General features: G+C 38.2%; 1 protein-coding gene and 2 long non-coding RNA genes across 3 annotated transcripts; all 3 read left to right on the plus strand.

Annotated features, from left to right (window-relative positions):
- The first annotated feature begins 553 nt into the window (after positions 1–553).
- LOC148869189 (uncharacterized) lies at positions 554–1632 on the plus strand. Its single transcript, XR_016107742.1, has 2 exons — positions 554–837; positions 958–1632. It is a non-coding gene; the product is annotated as an uncharacterized LOC148869189 (long non-coding RNA).
- Positions 1633–4933: 3301 nt separating this feature from the next.
- Positions 4934–10851, plus strand: LOC148869190 (uncharacterized). Its single transcript, XM_088973746.1, has 3 exons — positions 4934–5698; positions 9013–9084; positions 10280–10851. The coding sequence occupies exons 1-3, from the start codon at positions 5111–5113 to the stop codon at positions 10283–10285; spliced, it is 666 nt and encodes a 221-aa protein (XP_088829872.1). The 5' UTR covers positions 4934–5110; the 3' UTR covers positions 10286–10851.
- A 10332-nt stretch (positions 10852–21183) lies between these two features.
- Positions 21184–21946, plus strand: LOC148869191 (uncharacterized). Its single transcript, XR_016107980.1, has 2 exons — positions 21184–21624; positions 21742–21946. It is a non-coding gene; the product is annotated as an uncharacterized LOC148869191 (long non-coding RNA).
- The last annotated feature ends 1933 nt before the right edge of the window (positions 21947–23879 follow it).

Below are 23879 nucleotides of genomic sequence, written 5' to 3' on the forward strand. Positions count from 1 at the left end.
CTTCTTCAATAATTCATAAGCCTTACAGAATCTGACGCGTGTACTTCCAAGAATACTACTTTCCTACGAACCTCATCTCTTCATGCAACCACTCACGTCAACTCTTCCGAATCTATGTCCCTCTCTTACGATTAGGATGATTCAAGTGGAGCCAAGTGGAATATCTTGCAGAAAAATTCGTAGGTTGAATTTGAGATTGAGTTAAAAATATGAATTCGAAGCCTTATATTTGAGTTCTATTCGGAGATAAATTTTATAAAAAATAAAAATTATACATACAAAAATCTATATATATACATGAATAATTATTTCTTATTATATATATAAATATATAAATTAAAATATTATATATTAGTGTTTTTAAATCATTATTGATTCAGACAATTGGACCGTTTGGCCTGTCTCAGCAATCGGTTACCTGATCAGCGACCCACTGACTTCGGGTGATCAAACCATTAACTCATTTAACCCAGATGACAGTTTTGGCCCTTTCTTTTTTATTTAATTATTTTATTAACTGATGACCCAAAAACCTGTGGGTGATAGCTAAAGCGGCTCTGGTTCCGGATTGATTTGTAAACTTGCAAATCCACGAGCCAAGCTTCATTATATGGCCAACTGGGCCTATATATATTGGATTCGAACTCGAATGGCCCGAACTGAATCCATCTTTTCCTGAGGCAAGCTCAAACTCAAATAGTTTGTAAAAAAAGCTCAGCCTCTCTTTCTTTCTCTCTTCACAAATCGATCACCACCCCACCGACGAATAAAAGTCAAGAGCTGAAGAGCACCACTTGATCGGAGGAATTGCTCTGACCTCACAATTGATTGAATCTCGTAATATATATCTCCTCCGAATTTGTCTTATTCTTTAGACTAGAGAGCTTGCCAGTTACGTTACAATTCATAGGTTTTTATTTATAAAGGCAAAAGGTTTCTCTGATTTTTCATTGACAGACATGGCAACTCCTAGCACCATTAACGTCCGCTCCTCTCTGAAAGGCGGTAACGCTGAATCGGGTTCAGGACCGGCCAATTCGTCCAAGGGTTGGTGCTGCTGCTCTCCGACGACACACAGTGGCTCTTTCAGGTGCAAGTTTCATCGGAACCTGTCTTCAACTTGGATGAGACGCACCAAATCCGTGTCCGGAAATAATTCTTCTCCGTCCATCTCGCCGAAGTCAGTTGAGTCTACGTAGTTTCAGTACCTGGGAATTCGTCACCCCATTTATGTAAGGCCCTATATATGTTATGTCAGTAGTGTTGCTTTTGTACAAAATTTTAAAGGTAACTATCACCAGTTGATTGTCTGTTTTTCTTTTCCTTCTTTTGATTAAGTGTGAGGTATCAGATATCTCTCTTTCTAGTTTCGCTGGGCCTGAGATGGGGTAATTAAGGTCTCCTTCCAGTTTACAAAAATCAAAATCCAAAGCAAACCCAGAAAGAATTTGTTCTGTTAGAAAAGAATATCAATCTCCTTGGCTCTGAAGTCTGAACCTTTGTAGTTAGCTGAAAGGACAACTATATATATCATCGTATGAATTAAATATGTTTGTGATCAGATGCTGTTGGGGAACTGGTTATTCCATTAATGGGTTTTTGATGGAAATAAATTAATCGCTTTTAGTTTCATTCATCTATTTGATCAATAGATTCTGAATTCATTTTCATGGCTTCTGTGCCCATCTTTATCTTCAGAGTTGGAATTTTACAATCCAGGAATCCACAGTATGAGAGCTCTATCACCAAAAAGCCCATTGAACCAACAATAATGATCAATAATCCATGGCTTTGGGTCAAAATCAAATCATGGTTTTCTTTTCTAACACCTCAAAATTCATATTGGATAGATGGGATATAACCATCCAATGGCAATTCCGACCTGGTCCCTGGTCGAATGGCTGGGATCATCGATCCAGCATTCCAGTGAACACGATGTTTCTGCAAATCATTATTAATGGGAAACGTAAGGTAAAGTCCAGCAGGTATGACAGTAGGTGAAACATCTGGTTTAAAAATCAATGACATAAACCATTAATATTACGAGTTACGACAAATCCATGAACAGTACCAAGTAGTACAGTATGAATCAGTGTCTCACATCTCTTTCTTCCTTCGATTCCAAAACCAAATCATTCAAACCTCTCAACTTAATTACTTTCTCAAGGGAAGAGAAGGGTCGCTTTTGCAATCTTCTCAACACAATACTCAACAATATGCTTTTGATACCACAAGCTTTGTGGGTAGAGTAATCAGCGGCCATTTGATAACGGCTGAAGTGGCTGAACCCAAAAACTTATTGCTTTGTCTTTACTCTTTAGGCTCAGTTTGAAAAGAGTAAAAATGCAAGTATGTACAGTAAAAATATATATAAAATAATATAAATATAAGATTTTGCACTCTACATGTTTACATTTGTGCTTCATCCAAACTGAACCTTAGTTAGTAAATGAGTTTTTAAGAGGTTGTGAGGCTACTTGAAACTAATAATAATCCATTCAGTTCAATCACTTCAACCGTTACTCAAGGACTTGTTGCTTTAATTTGTCTTTTATTAGTAGATTAAATGAAATCTTTTAGGGGGCATAAAATATATAAATTCCATTCAGCCGTTAAGAATCTCACAACCTACTTTTTGACTGATTCATTAAAAAACAAAACAATAAGTTATTCAATTCACATCAGGTGTTCAGTGCTTTTACCCTAATATGAATACTCATACTTCTTCATTCCTACCATAAAAATCATAATTATCTGACGCCTAGGGCATTCTTGCTTTGAAGCAAATTTACATAGGCAAGCAAACAATTTTGTTCTCTTGGATTCCAAGAAAATTAATTGGTTAGTAGATTTGATGAACTATAAACCTCTAAAGTTGAACTCAACTGAAAATTTTGTACAATTTCGCCCCTTGTAATTAATTTTACAAATAAATGATTGTTATAGTATCGATGCTGCATATACAACACCGTTTTAGGAGAAAATTGTCATTTTTTTGTTTGGAAACATTGTTGTCAGATATAACGTTTCCTGGGGCAACGATAACACCTTCTGTTTGGAACTGGTGCTTCATATATGTTTTTAGCACTGATACCCATTATAAGAAGTCCACATCACTGCTACATCTTGTACTCATTGGCAGCAACAAGCTTCAAATTGAGTAAACATTGAATTCAGCATTTCCCTAGACCACGCCTTTTCGATTTCTAAGGTGTGATTTGGAGCACCGTTTTTTTTATTCCAAACATGTTATCGTTTTCTGGAGTACCGATTTTTCCAACATAATGCTGATGTGTTACCGTTTTCTGGAGCAACGTCATCGATGCCAAGCACCACCATAATCTAATGATGAAATCTTGAGAGTCCAACTTGGTTTCATGCATGGTTTATAACTAGAATTGTCTAATATTTATTAACTAATAATTCAAGCAACTTATATTAGAATGTATGCAATTTATTTATGTATATTAAATATATTTATATATGCAATAAGATGAAAAGACATTTAGACTGCAAGATGCCAACTGATTGGTTAGTAAGGTCTTGGCTGGTTGTAGGAGAGATTTGGCATTGAATCCTACGTGCACTAGGGTTGGGGGCTTATGGGTTTGGGGATGGATTACCCCTGGGTTGTGTAGACCCATTTTAGTTTTTGATTTTACTTCTTTAAATACTTAATTTGAATTTAAAAATTGAGTTATTTGAACAACCACTGTTTGCAAACGTTGACACCATATGATGCCATTAACATATTATCATTTAACTTTAATGGCTTGGACGTGAAGCCAAGACAAATATGGCGTGAGTAACAAAAGTATATACAAGTATAGCTCCCTAAGAAACATCATCTTGAACCTTTTTTGTATAAATTGCCATATTGGCTTTTATTTTCTTGAAAATTGACATCATAACAAATAAATAAGTTGAAATGTCAACACATTTATCGTATATACATTCTTTATCATACCATATAAAGAAAAAAAAAACAAAAATATTTTCTACTTACAGGGCCCACCATCTTGTACTTTCATTCTACTTCTTGTTCTTAGATTAAGTTGGTATTTTCTTCTATTATTTTTTTTCTCATTTTGGATCAATCGTTCTAAGAGTTTGTAATTTTTGTTGTTTTTCTTCCTTTCCTTATTTTTTGGCTTTAATTTGATCATATTTTTCACCTTGAAATTAATTTTAGTAACTTAGAAAACACAAAAGAATTTATTTTCCACCCTGATTATTAGAGGGCCAACTGTATGTAAAAAAGGCTATATTTGGTTTGATGAAAAAAGAAAGGCAAAAATTAGGGAAAATTCTTAGAGAATATCACAAATTCTTATTTTCTATCAAATCAAACATAACCTTATAAGGTATTGAGAGCAGGGTGATAGTAATCTAGCATTGAAGGGAGATGCTTCAAATACGTAGTGACAGTATCTTATGAGTAAGAATAGGTGAATAGGATATCCGGACCCACTAACTCTCTTTCCATCTCCTACAGCCGCACGTTGTGGCATGGTCCAACTTAGGTCACAAATTTAATGACCCAATAATTGGATCCAACTCTAGACCCGGTTAGAAGTGATACTGGATCTCCTCCCCATAAAATTTAGCCATAGCGGTCTTTAACATTCTACCGAAATTTCTACAATACCTTATACTTTCAAACCATTTGGCCGGTCCATGCCTGGAGAAACCCGGGTCTAAACCACTAAGACCCGAAATCAGTGCATATGTCCTATGATATGGTGTAGATTTGGGTATACCGTATACATTTGTCCCGGACCAAACCCGACTAGACATATCCCTACATGGGGGGCCGCTTTTCTTGTACCCGATTTGTAATCTTCTTGACACCCGTACCTGTATTGACATTGTTTCCTTCGCTGACGACGCCAACCCGAGACCCTTTTAAAGTCAAAACAAACCAACAAACAACGAAACCAACAAACCAGGAAAATTCCTCCCTCTCTTCCCCTCTCTCTCTTCGTCACGTCTTGATCGACCGAAAACCCAATCAGTTTATTATAAGTTTGTAACACCTTTTGCCTTGCTTCCCTTTGAAGTCTGAAATCCGAACTCTGAAGTCCAAACGCCAAGGTTGCTTGGTTGCAGAATGGCGGCAAAGGGTGAGCCAGTCTACTACTCGCCCATACCTTCTCCCCCACCAGAGCTCCAGTACCACCAACAACCACCGCCGCAGCAGCATTACATCATCCTCCCTCTCTATTGCCCTCCATGTCAATTCCGCGTTCTTCGGCGCCACCTCCTTGGCGTCGCTGCGCTCCTCCTCTTCGCCGGCGGGTTGTACCTCATCTGGCCCTCCGGACCCGAGGTCAACGTGGTACGCCTGGGTCTTGGCCATGTCCAAGTGCACACCTCCCCTCGTGTCTCCATCGACGTCTCAGTAGCCCTCACTGTCAAGGCTCGGAACAGAGATTTTTTCTCTTTCAACTACAGCTCCATCGTCATCTCGATTGGGTACCGGGGGAAGCAATTTGGGTTTGTGACATCGAACGGGGGTCATGTCAGGGCGAGGGGTTCTTCTTACGTGAACGCTACTCTTAACTTCAATGGAGTTGAGATCCTCGACGACGTGTTTTTATTGCTGAAAGATTTGGCTAAAGGTTCTATTCCCTTAGACACTGTTTCAGAAGTCCAAGGACAGTTACAGTTCTTATTCTTCTTCAACTTTCCACTCAAGGTAATCGCTCGTTCATCCTTTTTGTTCGATTGGTATGTGCTTGCTTGTGAATGCTTCAATTAGTTTAATTTCAATTGGTTGAGAAAACGTGGGCTTGGCTGAGTTAGTACAGATGTTGGGAGGAGGAGATGCTGGAAAATTGGGTTTATACTCAATTTGTAATTTCTTTTCTTTATTTAAGAGTTTAGTCTGGACATTCCAAACGAAGTTTACCTTTTAGGCTACAATGGTGTGGTGCTTCATAAAGACTTAGCTTCTGACACTTTAGGGAGACAGAGGAAACATTATTGTTTCCGTAGCAATTTCTTCATAGTGATTACATACAAATAGTTAGACTGATAGCTTGTATTCATGAATTATCAGAAACAAATTGATCAAACAAAGGGAAAAAGAATTATCATAAACAGTCTTTTTTTTTTTGTTTTTTGTTTTTGAAGAGGTAAAGTAAACAATCTCAAGCTCCGTTTCTGAATTATATCCATACTAAACAGTTAAACATTGCCTCTGTGTCGGGGTTTGAGAATTGCGGAGCATAAAGACTCTGCTCCAAAGTTATAGGTATGCTAATAAAAGGGAAATTGTTATTTGTAATACATAAACCTAGGTATTGTAAATCTGTTTTTCACTTCAAGTTGGAAACTCTATTCTTCTATCACATTCTTTTGTATGATTTCAATCTTGATTCAATTTTTTTGTAGGATTCATTTATTAGAATTAAAACTTATACTTAATTCCTACCAAAACCCACTCACATGCTCTTGTTAACTGGTTCAAATACTAATTGTTGGCCAACAAATTTATCTTTTAACTGCTTTGTAGCTTTTTATGGCCTATGGGGCCAATTCTTCTCACGGGCTGTCAGTGTAGCAGTATTTCGAACGTTAAGTGGTGGCATGTTTGCAGATTAGCTATTGAATGGTTTATGTAATAGGACTCTGTTTCTGTTAAATCTTCTTTATGCCTGGCTGTGACATTTGATCCAATTCATGGAAGCTTCACATTATCAGTTTGGGTGCATCTTTAAATCTTTATCGTGAATATGGATTATGTGTATTTTGATGTTCAACCGAATGTTCGCAATGGAATTCTTCTTCAGGGGTGCTTTAGTTCAGGAAACAAACTATCAGTAATTCCTTATCCGAGTCTGTCCAGTTTTTGCAAGCAATAACTATAAACTTGGCGTTCGATATCATTCTTTTATTGCACAATTGTACCAGATTGCATCAATATCTTAAATTTAGATCATATCTTTTTTGGATCAACTAGTCGCTTGGACACTAGTCAGTCATCAATTGACTAGAAGGGCCAAAACTACTAGTCTTTGCATTGATAAAATTGAGCCTAAGTTGTGTGTGTGTGTGTGTGTGTGTGTGTGTGTGTGTGTGTGAGAGAGAGAGAGAGAGAGAGAGAGAGAGAGAGAGAGAGATTTCACAAATCATTGTTGGATGAAACTCTCATGTCAATAACCATGGAACGTTTTTTTTCATAAATAATGTCCATGGAACATTAAACCATTACCTCCGTCATGTTCCTGCTGCCTGAATCACTCCACAAAAAGAGTCCATCCAAATTGCTTCATGGGATAACCTACCTTATGTAGGACCAGCTCAGTTCTAGTCTTTAGAGAATGTTGAATGGTCTTTTTGATCAGAGTTTTATGGCTGTTGATGGCTGTAATGGCTTCTTGAAGGAATAAAAGAGAAAATAGGGAGAGAAAGAAGAGAGAAAATACCTGGAATCACTCACAGGATGCCTAGAATCACTCTAGGGCATGGGAATCACTCACCATAGCTAGCATAAGCTGAAGAAAACTCAATATAATTCATTACCTTTGTGTAAAACGTCCATACATATTTATAGACTCTAAACTCATAATAATCCTAGGAGTCAAATTGTTAGACTCAAAATAGTCTTAGGAGTAAAACTGTTAAACTCAATAATCCTAGTAGGATTCCAACTAAGCTGTCATATCCTATTTCAATTCAAAGAAGACTCAATAACTCTAATCCTACTTATGCAATGACTCTGGAATTTTAAACATAAACAAACTATAACTAGGCAATTTAAGCCCTATCATTGGACCCCACAAAATTGCAAAATGACAAAAATACCCTTGGTGTTCAATTCACTCCAAATCCCAAGTATCATCACTATGCCATATCAGGACCTGTTGTAAGGCCTTCTTTCTAGAATAAGTCTTCAAGGGTGCTAATCGATTCCTATCACTACCTTATCTCTCCACAATACAAGGTTTATTGCTCCCATTGCTCCTCAGATTTCTTTGTTCCCTTCATATCAAGGGAAAAGCTCTATATTTTGGACTTACATATTGTTAGATTATGCATAAAGGCCCAAATTCTGTGCTTAAGTTTATTACAAAATGAAGTTTTGTGCTCATATTTCCCTAATGTTTTTTGAATTTATATTTTACCCCTTATACTAAAAAGTTATTAGCATTTGCACTGCTAACACAAAAGCATCCGGATTTGTAAGTTTTGGTTGAGTTAACAAATTGCCCTCAACCTAGTGTTTCCAGAATTTCAGAAAATGAAGGCAAAACTACCTATATACGTATCCCAGAATCTGGATTTTTGTGCACTGCCATGGTGCGGGCAACCAGGCACTCACTCCAAGTCAAGGTTTTCAAATTATAGGAGCTTGAATGGTGTTTTTTGCTAGAGAAGGATCAAGAGAAGAAGCGCAAGGGATAAAGTAGACTGATGCAGGGTGTAGGCACACATAGAGATAAGGAATATACAAGCTGCAGGAGCTTTAGTGTTCTTTACTAGAAAAAGAAGAAACAAGAGAAAATCTATAATCATTATTTCCTTCAACTGACAGCAATATGTTTCTTGGTTGCATTTTTTGATGTTCTATAAAAAAACCATGGTTACTGTTAAAAAAGACCATGGTTTCTAAATATTAAGCTTCAAAGTATTTGTGACTTTGTGTTAGAGGATCTTGTGGATTTGCATAAGTCTTAACTTGCAAGTTCTGTTGTGAGGATGAAGGATTTAGTGTACATCTTTTTTTTTGTTGATAGAAAAAGGATTTAGTGTACATCAACTTAGCATATAAACAAACCTTACCATTTTTGTGTTGGCTGGGGAAAAAAGACCCAAGGTTAGAGGTGTGCCCACTGTACTAGTCATCCTGCTCCCCCCCCCCCCCCCCACCAAAAAAAAAAAAGAAAAAGCACTAATTTAATGCAAATATTTGACAAATGATATTGTACTAACCATCCTTTCTAAGAAAAACTAGATTTTATTCATTAATTCTGTTGAGTTGTGTTTTATTTTTGGAATTGTTATCAGGCAAAGATATCTTGCGAGGTGCATGTGAATACGGTGAAGCAGACAGTCACTAGTCAAGATTGCTACCCCGATGTGAGGAATCATTTTCTTCGCTGCTACTTTAGATAGATTTCATTCTTAAATAATAATGTATTCAGTAGTTTAGTAATTAATCTAATTTCAGCTTCAGTTATTAAGGAACTCATAACTTCCTTGATAACATATTCACTAATAGACAAAGCAGTAAGTCATTCAGTTTATCCACTTCAGCTGTTATCATATGGCCATTAAAATTATATGCTTGTGTGGTAAGTGAATCTACCTGCCTCTTGAGTTCATGCATGGTCCATTTGATCCTGACACACCAGTCACCCAGTCACCATCCCAAAATTGTTCTGTTAGAGTCTATTCAAGTTCTGACTGTAGGACATTTTTATATCTGGCTGCCTATAGGTTTTGACTGGCCTGAGCCATAAAATTGTTCAGATGGTTTCTACGACTCTGATGAGCTACAGCATTTGGGCAATATTTAGTTCATTGATAGTTGTCAGGAATCGATGGATATGCACCTAAGCTTTGGATAAAATGGCTTGCAGAACATCTTTTTTGTTCAAACTGCATTGAGTCTTCATTCATAATCTTAGTGCTGGAATTGATTTCCTGCCTTTAATCATTCGAAGTTTCCATCTACTGCTTGGTACCCACTAATCCTTGCTTATCACTAAGGGGGGATTTTACAATATGAATTATTTTTCTTCTTGCCGGTTCCAAAAACAAATCAAAACCATCTGGTTTGAAAACAGATTCTTTCTCAAAACACAAACACAAAAAACTTGTTCTTGGCTGTGTACGTGTTATTTTTTTCATTTGTTTTCATTACTGAAACCAAAAACATGTTCTTGAATTTTCAAAAACATGTTTTCATCCAATTATTTAATATCATATTTCATAAATCATATGATTTCTGCACTACAAAATTTGTTTTGTTTTAAAAATCATTATTTTGATGGTTTCAAAAACATGTATTGTTTTTTTTGACACAAAATTAACTTGTTTTTGCCTTTGAAAACAAAAACAGTGTTCAAGAACATGTTTTTATTTTTTTTTGCTAACGTGGTGATTTCAAAAACAAATGATAACAAAAACATTCATGTTGTAGAACACCCCCCAAAAGAACAAGAGCTAAAGAAGAAAGAATTTATGCATTTTTACTGTGTGGTGATAACTTTTTAGCATCCAAATTTTTTTCCTAATTCTTACGTTGGTATTGGCAATTTGGCATATGCAGCAATAGTAGCAGGGTATTTCGTAAGAGATTCATATGAAGTTGGAAAGTGCTGATTCCCTGACTTTGTGGCACTCCTTGAATTTTCTTAATATGGGTACGGAGATAAACATGTTGGGTTATTGAAGAACAGGTTTTCTTTGTTTTTTTCTATTTCCCGTTGGTATATCAATGTATATGTTCCAGAAGTTCAGCGTGGGAAGCTATTGCAAGGAACTGAGTTCAGTGTTGATGAACAAATGGAGAGATTTTCCAAAGGAAGATCACTTAATATGAAGAGAAAAAAGACATTTTGAAGATGCCGGAGAACGTCGAAAGCAGGTGTATATCCACGGGCAGGGATGGAAGGAAATGGATCAGCACATGTTGCAGCAGCTATGGATTTCAGAGGTCAAGAAATGTCGTCGTTTTCCCCCCGGTTGGCTAGAAGAAACTCTTTCGCAAGACAGCAAGGTGGCTTGAGGAAAATAGCGGTTTCATCACTTCAATTTTCTCCCGTCTTTGGTTCCTGATGTCTTTTCCTCCAAGTGTATAATATATGTATGGCTTTTCTTCTAGTGTTTCTTACTTTCTTCTGTTTTGTCCATTTCTGTACTGGATTTTCCTGTTCTTCAATGAGATTTTTGGGTACTAAAAAATGTGTCTGAATGAGACTTCGATGCATTGATGTATCTATCTTATTGGGCACCTCAACTTGCATGTTTCTTCGAATCCAGATTTGCTCCTCACGCCAACATCACAGCATTTGCAGCTGCATATGAGAACATCTCCCTAACTTTATATGTTGTCACTAATGGGGAGATGTTCCCAATCCACGGCTGCAACGAGTTGTGAGGAGCGAATCCGAATTCCATTTTTTTTCAGCATGTCACTCATTATCAGATCCCATTATTTGGTTTGCATGCAATGGGGATTTGGGGAAGCTCATAAATCGGGCTGACGACTAGGCATGGGTCGCATTGGGACCCCATAAATTAGTAACCAGGTTCAGAAAGGTTGGAGAGGCATCAAATTCACTTTTTTTTTTCTTTCATTTTGCAATCTTAATCTGTCAGCTAACAGAGTACCTCTTGTCACAAGGGAAAGTTGAGGCCCTTGTGTCACTGCCCCCAAAGTATAGGGTATGCCCTTTTTCTAAAAGGAATTAGCAAGTCTCCATGGAACCTAAACCTAGAGCTCTGATCAAAGAAAGCAATCTATACGTTGGATACATTTTCAGAGAGGCTAATGCTGCTGCTGGATTGATTGGCCAACTCAGCTAATCATATAGAGTCAAGCAATATAAACAGGTCTAATTTCTCTCTAAATTATATTTGTTTCTGTGATATCCCTATTTGTGTAAAAGCCCTACTCTTTAATCTTTATATATGATAAATAATTTCCTGTTCTGGGTAAACTGAGAAATAAGACGCCTTCTCTCTCTCTCTCTCACTCTCTCATCCCTGCTTCTGTTTGCCGGCGTGTCTAGTTTATGAGATTGATGACCCAGCACTGAGAGATTACCCACAGTCCACAATCTACAAGCCCTATTTGTTGTTTTAATTTTCCAGGCTATAAGCCCTATTTCTTGTGCTGGTGTCCTTTCACCCCTTTAAGGCTTCAACTGAACATGGCGTCTGAGCTTCCTTCTGAAGCTACCCAAGCATAAGAAAGACTGAAAGACCGAGAGACCGTTAAGAAGAAGGAGCTCATTTGCAAATGCTGTCGTAATTATGGACCCAAAAATGACCCAAGTTGGGCTTTCATCCAAGCCCAACATGCAATCCTTTGCACACTCACAAAGGAATAGATTGAACAGTTAAAATTAACTGAGTGGGCTTTTGTGGTCATATTTAATGATGATAATCTGCAAATCAAAATCAACATATTCTACTCGATCTTATTAAGCCAATCTTCAAACAAGAAGGAGACTAGAAAAAAGAGAGCCCCTTGTTTTCAATTCAAAGTTGAAGCACAACCATCAAATATACACAGTTTCATGCTTAGGAGAACCTCTGATTACTGGCCTTGTGTCGTGTGCGACTGCGACCACCCCACTCGTACTCACCATGATGCTGCCTGCACCGGAACGAACCTGGATGCCGAGTGGGGGAACATATACACCTTCTCGGCGATCCCCCTGCTCCTCCTCCTCCTCCTCCACCACCACCACCACCACCTCCTCCCGCTGCCGGAACTTCCACAGTTGACGCTTGGGGGTTCACTTCCTCGAGCAACAAGGACACCTGAAGGGCAAACCATCTCCTTGCCTTGGCCAAGTCGCCGGGGCTGATCAAGGGAAGACCCGGATGGCACATCTCTCTTTCTTCTTCCTCTGGAGATAAGAGAAGAGAAGAGAAAGGCTAGCTAAGCTTTGGCCAAATGGGATTGATTCTGTTGGCTCAAGTATTTGTATATAGGAAGGAAAGAAAAAGGAGGAAAGGAGGCAAAGTGAAGCTGGGTATAAAGAAAAGACTTGAGGCTTTAGATCGATGGATTCCTCCAAAGGGATTGCTTTTTAGCTTTGGCCGTGGAGGTGTGGTCGTGGGTGTTTTGGGTGATGACGAGTCGACGTGAGAGACCCATCCGACGAGGAATAACTCACTACAGCACTTGTCCGAGGAAGAGCGTCTGCGAATAATTAGGCACTAAGAGTCTTGAGAGTAGAGACGTCCTACTCGCTACCTGCTACTTTACCCAATATCGGCTTCCCACCCCCATCACCCACCTGGGTTTCTTACTTTCATTATTGTTTGAATGCTAATTTTGAGCTCTAAAATAAATGAGAGGGATGAGACTTGACAGTCACATTGATCATTTTTAGTTTTTTCCCAGAAAAAACAAAAGTAAATATGAATTGGATTCCTTCATTGTTAGACTCTTATTTTTCCTTCACTTGTTCTTTATTTTGTGTTTTGGGTGGCTTTTATTTTTTATTTTTTTAGTTTGTGGAGCCCAATGGATGATCTCCCGAGCCCAACTCTAACCTTTGATGGATGGTTTTGTAAGAGAGAGAGAGAGAGAGAGAAGAGAGAGAGAGAGAGAGAGAGAGAGAGAGAGACTGATTACTGAGGTGAGTCTGGATTTAGTGTTTGGATGAATGGTTAGTTTGCAAATTTATTCTGATCCATCGCCTGCTGAGTGCTGAGTATTGCCACCCTAAAAGCTGAATTAGTTTCTCCGATTATTTTAGTGGTGAGATGTTCTAATGGGTCAAATGATCTTTGGAGTATTGGCTCGAACCAATCCATTTCAACAACATGGGAGGAGGGAGGTGTCGACTGTCGAGATAAGAATTAACGTTAGCATCATCTTTCATTCATCCAGATGAGCAGCATTGGGATGGTGAAAGGCCTCCTCTGAGTCCTCTCATCTTCTTGAAGGATTATTAGTCAAGTTGGACGTCAGTGGTCAGTCCATTAGTGACCGAAAGGGGAGTGATCCAAGCTGGCTGGGTGGAGAGAGAGAGAGAGAGAGAGAGAGAGAGAGATACTCGGCCATTTCTTATTATTTTGTTATCTTTTCCCCTATTTTAATCGACCATTCCCTTTCTTTTTAGAAAAAGGTTACAACTTACAGTGAACATGCACGTTTAATTAATGTAGGTAGATGATAAAGTTGGAGAACTGATGCATATGGTTTACCACCAATCTCTCTGTACATGATCTCTTTCTTTGGTTTAGCATAGTTATGTCTATATATATTACTGTTTACACAGGCTAGGATTCAACTTGGATCAGGTTCAGCCCAAACTTGGACCCATTGATATGAAGCTAAAAGAAATAGTGAGTTTAAATTAAATGTCATTAACCTCTTTATTAGTCTGTTCCAATTTGCAGGAGACAGACATGAGGAGAGAGTAATGCTGCAAACTCAAGCACATTGAATCCTCTAGAGAATGGAAATGCTACCTATATTTCCATTTTACCTTAGGGTTAGGGAAGCTCTGCCCATCTTGTGTTGCGCTTATCAACTTTCTTAGGACTAGAATAGTGATGAGTTTAATTAAAAGGTGAGATCAACTTAGGTTCAGCTTGCCCAGTTTCAGCACTTGCTTTTGTCCTAATTCGGCTTTTAGGTAGAGCAACTTTTCAGTATAAAGCCAACCGACCACAATGTACGTACCAAAAGAGGAAGAAACTAGCAAGTAGGATAGGACTAAGAAATTCAATTCCTTTTTCCTCTAAAAAGAAAAATATATGCTCCTAACCAAGTTACTTTAATTTAGGGTAGTAAACTGTAAGCTAGAGATGCTTTTATTTCTTACTGGAGGGACCCAATTTGATTTATTAAAACTAGGGGATTGAAAGACTGAACTCAATGAAGTTCTACGACCCTGTTGATCTATTGCTCCTCCTATAAATTTAAATTTGAGTAGGTCAAATAATCAGTTCAGGCACCTGGGGAGATGAATGTTGCTATTCAGAGATCAAAGGGGTCGTGACTCGTGATGGCTAGTTGGCCGGTGTGAGTGCTATTGACAAATGAGAACTTATTGATATGGAATTCGTGTAGGAATGTATGTGGAACGGGCTTGGGATCCAAGAATTTGTTAAATTCAGAACAAACCCAAAGGAAGCCCTGAATGATGAATATTGGAATTCCTCTTGTGCAAGAATCTTCCTTGGAATTGATTCGGGTCCAAGACATTTCGAGAGAGAGAGAGAGAGCACCCAGGGAGGGTGGATTTGTGGTGGTGCTTTAACCTTAATGTTGGTGATTCGATGCCTTTCTTCATCTCCGGTGATTCCTACAATAAAAGCAAGGAAATGGACTAATGGAGCATGAAATTTATTCAAGTTGGTTGGTGGGGGATTTTGAATTTTTGGGTTCGATTGTGATTGAAACGGAAGGGAGCATCTTGGCCTGGCCGGGTCTAGCTGGTGGGGACATAGGACTGGGTCTGGAGCCTCCATAAGACCACGACTAGACCTGTTAATGGGCCGGGCTCGGGCTGGGCTTTGACTCTTTATTAACAGAAAAATGTTGAGTCCGAACCCGAAGCCCAACCTAATAAAAGAAATTCGAATTTTTCCCTGTTCAAATTGACATTTTCTATTTTAATTTAGATTTTTTCCCCTATTTAAATGAACAATTGGCCTACAAGTGAATCAATAACATTCTCAAATCAAAAAATTTATTCAAATGAACATAACATAGGGTTTTTACTTAGGTTTAACTAAAGACCGGGCTGGGTTTATTTATGTTTAACCATAGGTCGAGCCGGGCCGGGCTCGGGCCGGGCTATTTTGGCAAAGTCCGAGCCCAGCTCGAATTTTATGCGGGCCGGGCTTTTTGGCCCGAGGTTAAGCCCACGGGCCAAAAAGCCTATTCAAGCCCGTCTGGGGGTCGGGCCGGCCCATGAACAGGTCTAACCACGACTTGCCGCTTCTGGATGTTCCTAAAGAGTCCCAATATGGTCCATAGGGTTCCAACAATCAGTCCCAACAACCATTATAGTTGTATATCGGAAACATCTCACCTTGAAGGATGGAGATGATTTCCCTTGCCGATATGGGGATGGGGTAATTTTTATTTCTGATGATGGGGATGGGGAGAGCACTCCCCACTAGCTAGGGGTGTCCATGGACCGGTTTTGGATTGGACCCTATCCAAAACAAAATCAATTTGGATAGATTGGATGGACCAACAAGACATATTAAATTGGTCCAGTCCAGACTTAATGGTCCAAAAGTATTTATTGGATTGGATTGGACCTGGTCCATATGTAATAAATTTATGAATATATTACAAAGAACCCTCATACTATGGGGCAAGTTTGGTCCAGTCCAGACTTAATGGTCCAAAAGTATTTATTGGATTGGATTGGACCTGGTCCATCTGTAATAAATTTATGAATACATTACAAAGAACCCTCATACTATGGGGCAAGTGACAGATAGTCGTTAGACAAAGACCCCCCTTTGTTGGCGCTCCGTCAGTTAGCTTCAAACAAAATTCTCATATGACTGTTTAAAGTTTTCCAAATACCCAAACCATCATTTTCTAATTTATTTTATCCTTTTCTTTAATTTACGAAATTATCTTACTTTGTTTTTTTACACTTTGTACTGTTCATTGTCTTCAATGGAGAAGTTCCCGGTCACTTTGTTGAAGCAACATATCTCCATTTGGGTTAGTTAGTTTTAAGAAAAAATGGCAAAAAAAGAAAATAGAAAAAGTTTAGTGGGATATTTTGGTAATTTAACGCCTTCCGTCATCTGACATAACTGTCAAGGCGGTATTTGTCACAATGTAAAAGTTTTGGGGGTCTTTGTCGCAAATTGAAGTATAGGGGGGGGGGTCTTTGTCACTAACCCCATAGTACGGGAGTCTTTGTAATTTACCCTAAATTTATATTGGATTCGGTTTGATTGAGCCAATACTTGGTCCATTGGTAGAAGATAAGAATATAGGTGTCAATAGACCATGTTTGGTTTAGAATTAATCTAAATTAAAACAAATTTGAACAGATTGGACTGGTCCAGACATTGAATTTGACCTGTCCAAAATGGTTTGAAATATTCAAAGGATTAGATTGGACCTAGTCCATTTGTAATAGACTCACATTGCAGTGGATTGGATTGGACCAAATCCAGTCCCATTGACACCCGAGCTCCCCACCCCATGGGGTCTACGATCCCTGCTATGTTAGGATCCCGGTTTAAATTTGTATAAATATTATTTAAAATATGGTTAAATATGTTTGAATTTATTTTGATACGATTGTAAATTGTAATTATTTTGTTTTTAAAATTTTTAATGAAACAAAAATCAAAAATAAAATGGAGTGAGGATCCCACAAGGATGGGAAAAGCTGGGTTTTTTTGCAGGAACAGGGTTGGGGAGTGACTCTCCATCCCCACCCCACTCCATTGTCATTCACAACCCAACCACTTTCGACCATCATTTGTAAAATTACTTTTCCACAGAAAAATAAAAAAATCTCCACATCTAAACAACAAAACTTGCTGTTATTGCTTCTGACATGGTTGCAAATGGATCAGATTGAATTCAAATAAGTGTTTATCTCATTCTGATCCTAAATATAATGGATGTATAAAATATAAAATAAAACTTGATTCATTTATATATCCAGATATTCAATTGAAAGATCTATGAAGTAGTAAAAAATGATACTTCAATAAAAAAAGACATGATACCCTTGATGGAAAATAATACATAATACCGGAGGGTTTTGACCAATCAAAACCTTCTGTGAGTTTGTTAAAAAGCAACGTGATTGATTATCACTTTTATAATACCCGTTGATTGGTCACAAATTTTTGCTGTATCGTGTTTTTTTCTGTATCATATTCAGACAGAATATTCACATTTTCAAATCATTTCCAGAAATCTTTGGTTGAAGAATGGCTTTCACTGATTTGGAATGATTTTCATCTCATAAATAAACCACTGAAGCCAGAATCATTCATGTTTTAGAACACTTGTAAGGATAGTTTTATTCTTCCAACCACACCCCTTTTTACCATGGTTTTTAAAAACGAACCGGTGACCGAACCGGTCAGGGGTTCAGTTATCGGTTTGAATGGTCCGATCATTCAATCCAAATGGCCGGTTCATTCTAACAAAAAAATAAAAAAAATAAAAAAATTGAAAAACGGTCAAAACCGTTCGAACGATTAACTAGCTGATTCAACGGTTTATTGACTAAAATCAATGGTCAGGTGACCAGTTCCCAGTTTTTTCGGTCCGACCGTCCGATCCAGTCCGATTTTGAAAACAGTGCTTTTTACTCATGGTCATCTTCACCTAGGGGTGCAATTCGGATTGGTTCAATTTAGCATTTTATACTTCTTCATTCCGAGTAAGTTGGGTTGGGTTCATTTAAATTTTGATGAAAGTCCAACCCAAACTTGTTCAAATTGCACTGACATCAGTCCTAACAAATAGAAGTTTGACCCATCATGTATGAGATGTGGAGTGTTTGATCATATTGAAAGCGTATTGGAACATAATTTATGAGAAGATCGAGGATCCCAAGTGATTGGTTTACATGTTGTCGAATTCATGAGAAGGAATGAAAAAGAACATAAACAGGGGTAGGCATGCTAATGCATAACTCATTATCAAAACAATGGAATATAAGTAATATATGAACGAAAAATTATATTAATATTCAATCCCCCCCCCCCCCCTATTCATACTTTCAAAGGGTAAACAAAAGCAAAAATAACAAATTTTGCTTTTATTGGCAATTCAATTATTTTCAAATTTCAACCAAATGAGTTGTGACTTATGCATATACGTAAGAAAGTGGTAGTAGAATAAGACACCCTTGTCTCAAATCATAACCAATCTGTTTTTTTCTTCTTTTATTTATAGTTGAAAGTGCTTTTCTTTTCCTTGGGTGAAGAATGACTTTTCTTGTTTTTCGCTGTGTTTTGTCCAGCAAAAAGAAGAAGAGTCGTCTCTTCTGAAAACAAGAAGTAAATTTAATAAAGTTGAATAAATTCTACGGATAGCAATTGTTTTTTCTTCCAATCACATCATCACCGCGTTGCTGAACAAGTAATCTTGTTTTACCAGAAAATCTAGAAGCAGAGACGACATGCCTACAACAACAAAAATAACAATAATGGATCAGGATTCAAACATCAACAAGGAAAGGATTTATTTATTTATTTATTTTTTCATTACTTGTGAAGAAAATAAATGGAAGGGCTAAAATTAACATGACCGGTTTAGAGTTTAGACCATCTGAAGGATCAAAATTTTATAACATATCGGATTATATCGGTCATGTCGTATCAATAGGTCACTAATACATCAGATTTTGGTTTTTTGGGGTTTTGACCCATTTCAGATGGTAAGGCAAGCCTCAAACCAACCCCTGAAAAAAAAAAATTAGAAAAAGGAGCATGGGGTCGGAGTCGAAAGACCCGATACACCCTATCCCGCATATCGGGGTCGTCGATATGTGGAACCTTGGTTTATCTGCTTCTTATAAAACCCCTTCTAATAGGTCACTAATACATCAGATTTTGGTTTTTTGGGGTTTTGACCCATTTCAGATGGTAAGGCAAGCCTCAAACCAACCCGTGAAAAAAAATTAGAAAAAGGAGCATGGGGTCGGAGTCGAAAGACCCGATACACCCCATCCCGCATATCGGGGTGTATCGATATGTGGAACCTTGGTTTATCTGCTTCTTATAAAACCCCTTCTAGAGAGAGAACCCATAAAACTGTCAAAAACCCCAGCATCTAAGAAAGCTCACTAGGCTACCGGTTTAACCTCGGGTCCAATAATGAGACCCATTCTAAGCACAAGATGTTAAATGGTGAGGCTGAATAGACTGCAGTCCACCTCAAAATTCTGAAATTACAATCGTGCTCACATCAGTGTTATCCATAAAGTGATTCCACATCTCTACCTCGTTATATCACAGATCTATATTAAGAATATCTCTCGTCATTCATCGGGAATGATTCCAATCATGAGGCAATAGCCGTGTTGGTCAGACTCGGATCGTGCTATTTGAACCATAATCCATTCACAAAAATGATATTTACAGTCGCTGGTTTAATTCCAATCATATTATCATAGGGCAGTAACGCTGTTTTGTCAGACTTGGACCGTGATCCAGTGATAAAACGATTTTAGATTTTCTTTTTCTGTTTTTTTTAATGTTGATTTGGTAAAAGATAAGATCAAAGTGATAAACTCATAAACGTGTTACCAAGTATTAAACCATGCACCTAGTATCTGTTGTTTTAAGCTTGTTTGGATATTAAAAAAAAAAGGTTTGAAAGACATTATAAAAATACTTTAATATTTTAAAATGGATTGAGTGGTTGATCATATGGTCAAACCATTTGACCCAGACAAACCAGCCCCCAACGAGTCAACATCCGGTCTGATTTTTATAGCACTGATGTAATCACCAAAAAACAAAAAAAAAAAAGATTATCTCTTTAGTGCTAGTCAATTGCGTGATGTATGCATCCACGGGATAGATCACAATTCAACCCGAGATTGGAAAGCATAGATGGACATGGAGGAGGATTATAGCTCGAATTGATACCCTATACCAAAGGCGTTAGATTGGAATTTTCTATCTATACAAGAATCCACCAGTTCAAAGATACTAATTCAATGATCTTTTCTAACAACGCGGCTGTAGACCTTGGCGCGTATTTTACACTTATGGCCATGATCTACGATCTTCTATTGATTGTGACAGTTTCTGACACATGGAGCCAATCATAAGTGCCTGTTTGGCAGAGCTTTTTCACAATTTCACGTAGTGATTTTGATCTTATGACGTGGATCCCATGATAAAAAAACCGGAGTGGATTGCCCGATATGTATCGTATCGGGGGTTTCCGGATAGGGGAGTTTCGGGTTTTGGTCTAATTTAATAATAAAAAATATAAAAGCGACCAAAAATATAGGCCAATATGCTAATAAGAACATATTCACCTATATCATATTTTGAACCTTGCTATCAACAATGTTTGGAGAAAATCCATTAAGATTAAAATAGCTTCGATAAAATATATTGACTTTTCAGTACAGAGTTCGGATGTGCTCCTCACACGAACCCTACATTATGTATCGGAAACATCTTCCATTATTATATGTTATTATTTATGCGAAATGTTCTCAATACACAGTGCAATGTCACAGTGGAGTGGGTGTCAGGAGTGCTCAGTGAGGACCCTAATTAATTATACTCAAAACGACTCTAACCAAAGCTTAAGCCCTCCCAAACGGATCCTACTTAATTATATTTAATAATAAATAATAATTAAAAAATGTGATTTAATCTCCTAATCTTGTTATTAAATTATCATTCAACGTAATCCCGGTCAAAGACCGGGCCGGGCCCTCATTCCACACATACTTCCAAAAAGATTTTCTTATAAATAACAGTGAATGTCACGAGGCACTCGTCGGATGAGCCAAACCACCCAACGAGTCAGCGTTGGATCCTAGTCAACCAGCCGCCCTCGGCCCACCGAGTTTAGATCAAAAGTAGCCGAGTTTTTACTGCGTTGCTTCAAACCCACTCACGCTCACGGGTACACTTCCTGGAAGCCCAAGCAAAAGCGGCCAAATCACCCCTCCCTCCCTCCCTTCGCTCTATATCTATATAGGCACGAGCAACTTCCCCTGTTCCACATCCTCTCTTCAGAATTAAACATCTCTGCTTGTCTCTCAGCCAATCCATTTGAACGCCTTCCTTCTGCTCTCATCTCCTTCATCTGTGATTGTTCGAAGATGAGTTCCATGAGATTCTACGCCCTCTCGATAGTGGGTTTCTTCGTGTTGGTGCTTTTGAATGTAGTTCAGGGACAGGGCAACTCTCCTTCGCCTGCGCCGGCTGGTGTTCCGGCAAACGACGGTAATTATTATTATTGTTATTATTTATCTCTGTCGCTTTCATTTTCTCATCTTCTGTAGTTATTGCAGTAGTGTATGATTGAAACTGAAGAATTGGGGTGTTTTCTATTGTATGCAGGCAAGGCAATTGATCAAGGGATCGCTTACATACTTCTGCTGCTAGCTCTTGTCATCACATATCTCATACATTAATCTTTTACCCAGAAACTTGATTTTATCCATTTAATTCTTCATGTATTTCTCTTGATATTCATCAGGAGTGATTCATCCATTTTTGTATATGTACCAGAGATTGGAATTTATTGGATTTGACTTTTGAGCTAGTTTCGTAACTCAACTCCCATATCCCTGTTTCAATTCGAATCCACCCAATGGAAAACAGAGACAATAATTCTGGGAAAAGGGATGAGGTTTCAGATGCTGCAGTTCCGGTTCCTTGTCTATATTCTTTAAAATCTAATTTATCCAACGTGGAACTACATTGGATCTAATAAAGCTCAATTTGAAAAAGAGTAAGCAGATTATGTTTAACTAACCAGGCAATGCCAAAGTGCCTATAAGATGATGCTCACCAACCAGACAAACTGACAGTGATTGTCAGATTATTTCCAACTTCCCATCTTTCTTTCGCAAGGGACAATGGTTGTGTTTGGTACCATTGCTTTTATCTATTTAACCCTTTTGTGTTGATGAATACAAATTAACGAGAGATATGTTTTGTCACTAGGTTTTTAAACGGATCGAATTTGAATGGGATCAGGTTACATTCGAATTTGAAATTGATTATAAATATCGATATTTGAATTCAATTTGATACCCAACAGATATTAAATACATCAATTCGAATTCGATTTTGATTATTAAATCGAATATTCCATTCAATTCAATTCGAATCGGACCAATTGGCTTTTCGAATATATTCGAATCCGATTACATTGACAAAATTTGCAAGTTAGGGATTAGATTAATTCAAATCTGATTAGATTAATTCCAGTTTTACAATTAATACCCCACTTACACCCAGTATTGTTTCATCTACCGGGCTTGATGCACTACATTTGTAGCCTTCAACTGTTATTTATCCCCTTATGAGGTATTCTGTGTTTACTTTCAGCTCTTTCCAATTTGATAAAGAAGTACAAACATGATGCATCGTTGATCATTCTAACCAACAGAAACAATTTCAAAGAAGCCATCATACGGATCGAGTATTAACCTGATGAACTTCTGATACTTACCATTACCAATAAGAATAACATGAATACGAAAACTTTAAAAAGATGATACACTTGAGCTTAGTAACCACATATGGCATTAAGTTCCGAAATGGTGAACAAGGATAGAATAAAGAGGACCAGAGTATGCTTACATAACAAGGAAAACCAGAATTTGCTAGCAATATCCGAACTCCAAACCAAAAGGATAAAGTTTTTTTTTTTTCCAATTAAAAGTGAGACACTAAGACACTAAGATCTTCATTTTCAGATGGAATTATGAGGAAATTAAAGTTGTTATACTTCACATTTGATGAGACACGATCCGGGCACTCCTAGCTGGCTACTGACTGGCTCCTAGTTGGCAACGGACAGCACTTGAGAGGAAGAAGATGAAGGATTCCTGGGGGATTTGCCCAGCGGGAATACTCTGAAGCTTAAGTTAGAACGTTGGGGGAGAAAGCAAAGTGTGTAGGTCGCGCTGGATCACTAAGTTCTCAAGATTAGCTCGAGAGCAAGTAAATTTCAGATAGGATCTCAAATGTTCGAGAGAGAGCTTCCCTTTAACTAGGGAGCTCTTATATATGCGTTCTTGTCAAATCGGGCGTAACCGCCACTGGGCTCCTATAGCAATTGTTACTTGCTAGGGCTGCATAGGTGACCGTTGCAGGGTACTACCCAATTGGATGGGTGACACGCCCCGGGAGGACAGGCACGCCACCATCTGTTTAGAGATGTGGGTACAGTCTTCCGAATGGACAAGGACTGCGCCGTCAGTCAAGAGACGTGGCATACTCTAACGGGTATGGTCTTGTTAGATAGAAGCTTCCTTGAGAGCGTCGAGTTGCTTAGTCGCAGGCTACCTTGTAGCGAGCTACCCTGTCATGTAGCGAGCCATCTTGTCACGAGCTACTTCATAGCGAGCTCCTAGGGGTACTTCGAGGTGACCCTCATCGGGGTTACCTTTGGGGCAGTTTTTCTACCTAAGTGTTGCAGCAAGCTGGTACCCTAGCTCGCAAGTTGGGATAGTCTTGGAGTATTC

The sequence above is a fragment of the Nelumbo lutea genome, chromosome 2 (assembly GCF_056320005.1).
Source record: "Nelumbo lutea isolate HS-2025 chromosome 2, American lotus-T2T, whole genome shotgun sequence".
In the NCBI taxonomy this organism is placed as follows: Eukaryota; Viridiplantae; Streptophyta; class Magnoliopsida; order Proteales; family Nelumbonaceae; genus Nelumbo; species Nelumbo lutea.

Excerpts from the sequence above, each read along its gene's own strand:
- LOC148869190 (XM_088973746.1), top strand. The coding sequence starts at position 5,111 with ATGGCGGCAAAGGGTGAGCCAGTCTACTACTCGCCCATACCTTCTCCC. Across the intron at positions 5,699-9,012 it reads TCTTCAACTTTCCACTCAAG|GCAAAGATATCTTGCGAGGT; the intron begins GTAATCGCTCGT and ends AATTGTTATCAG.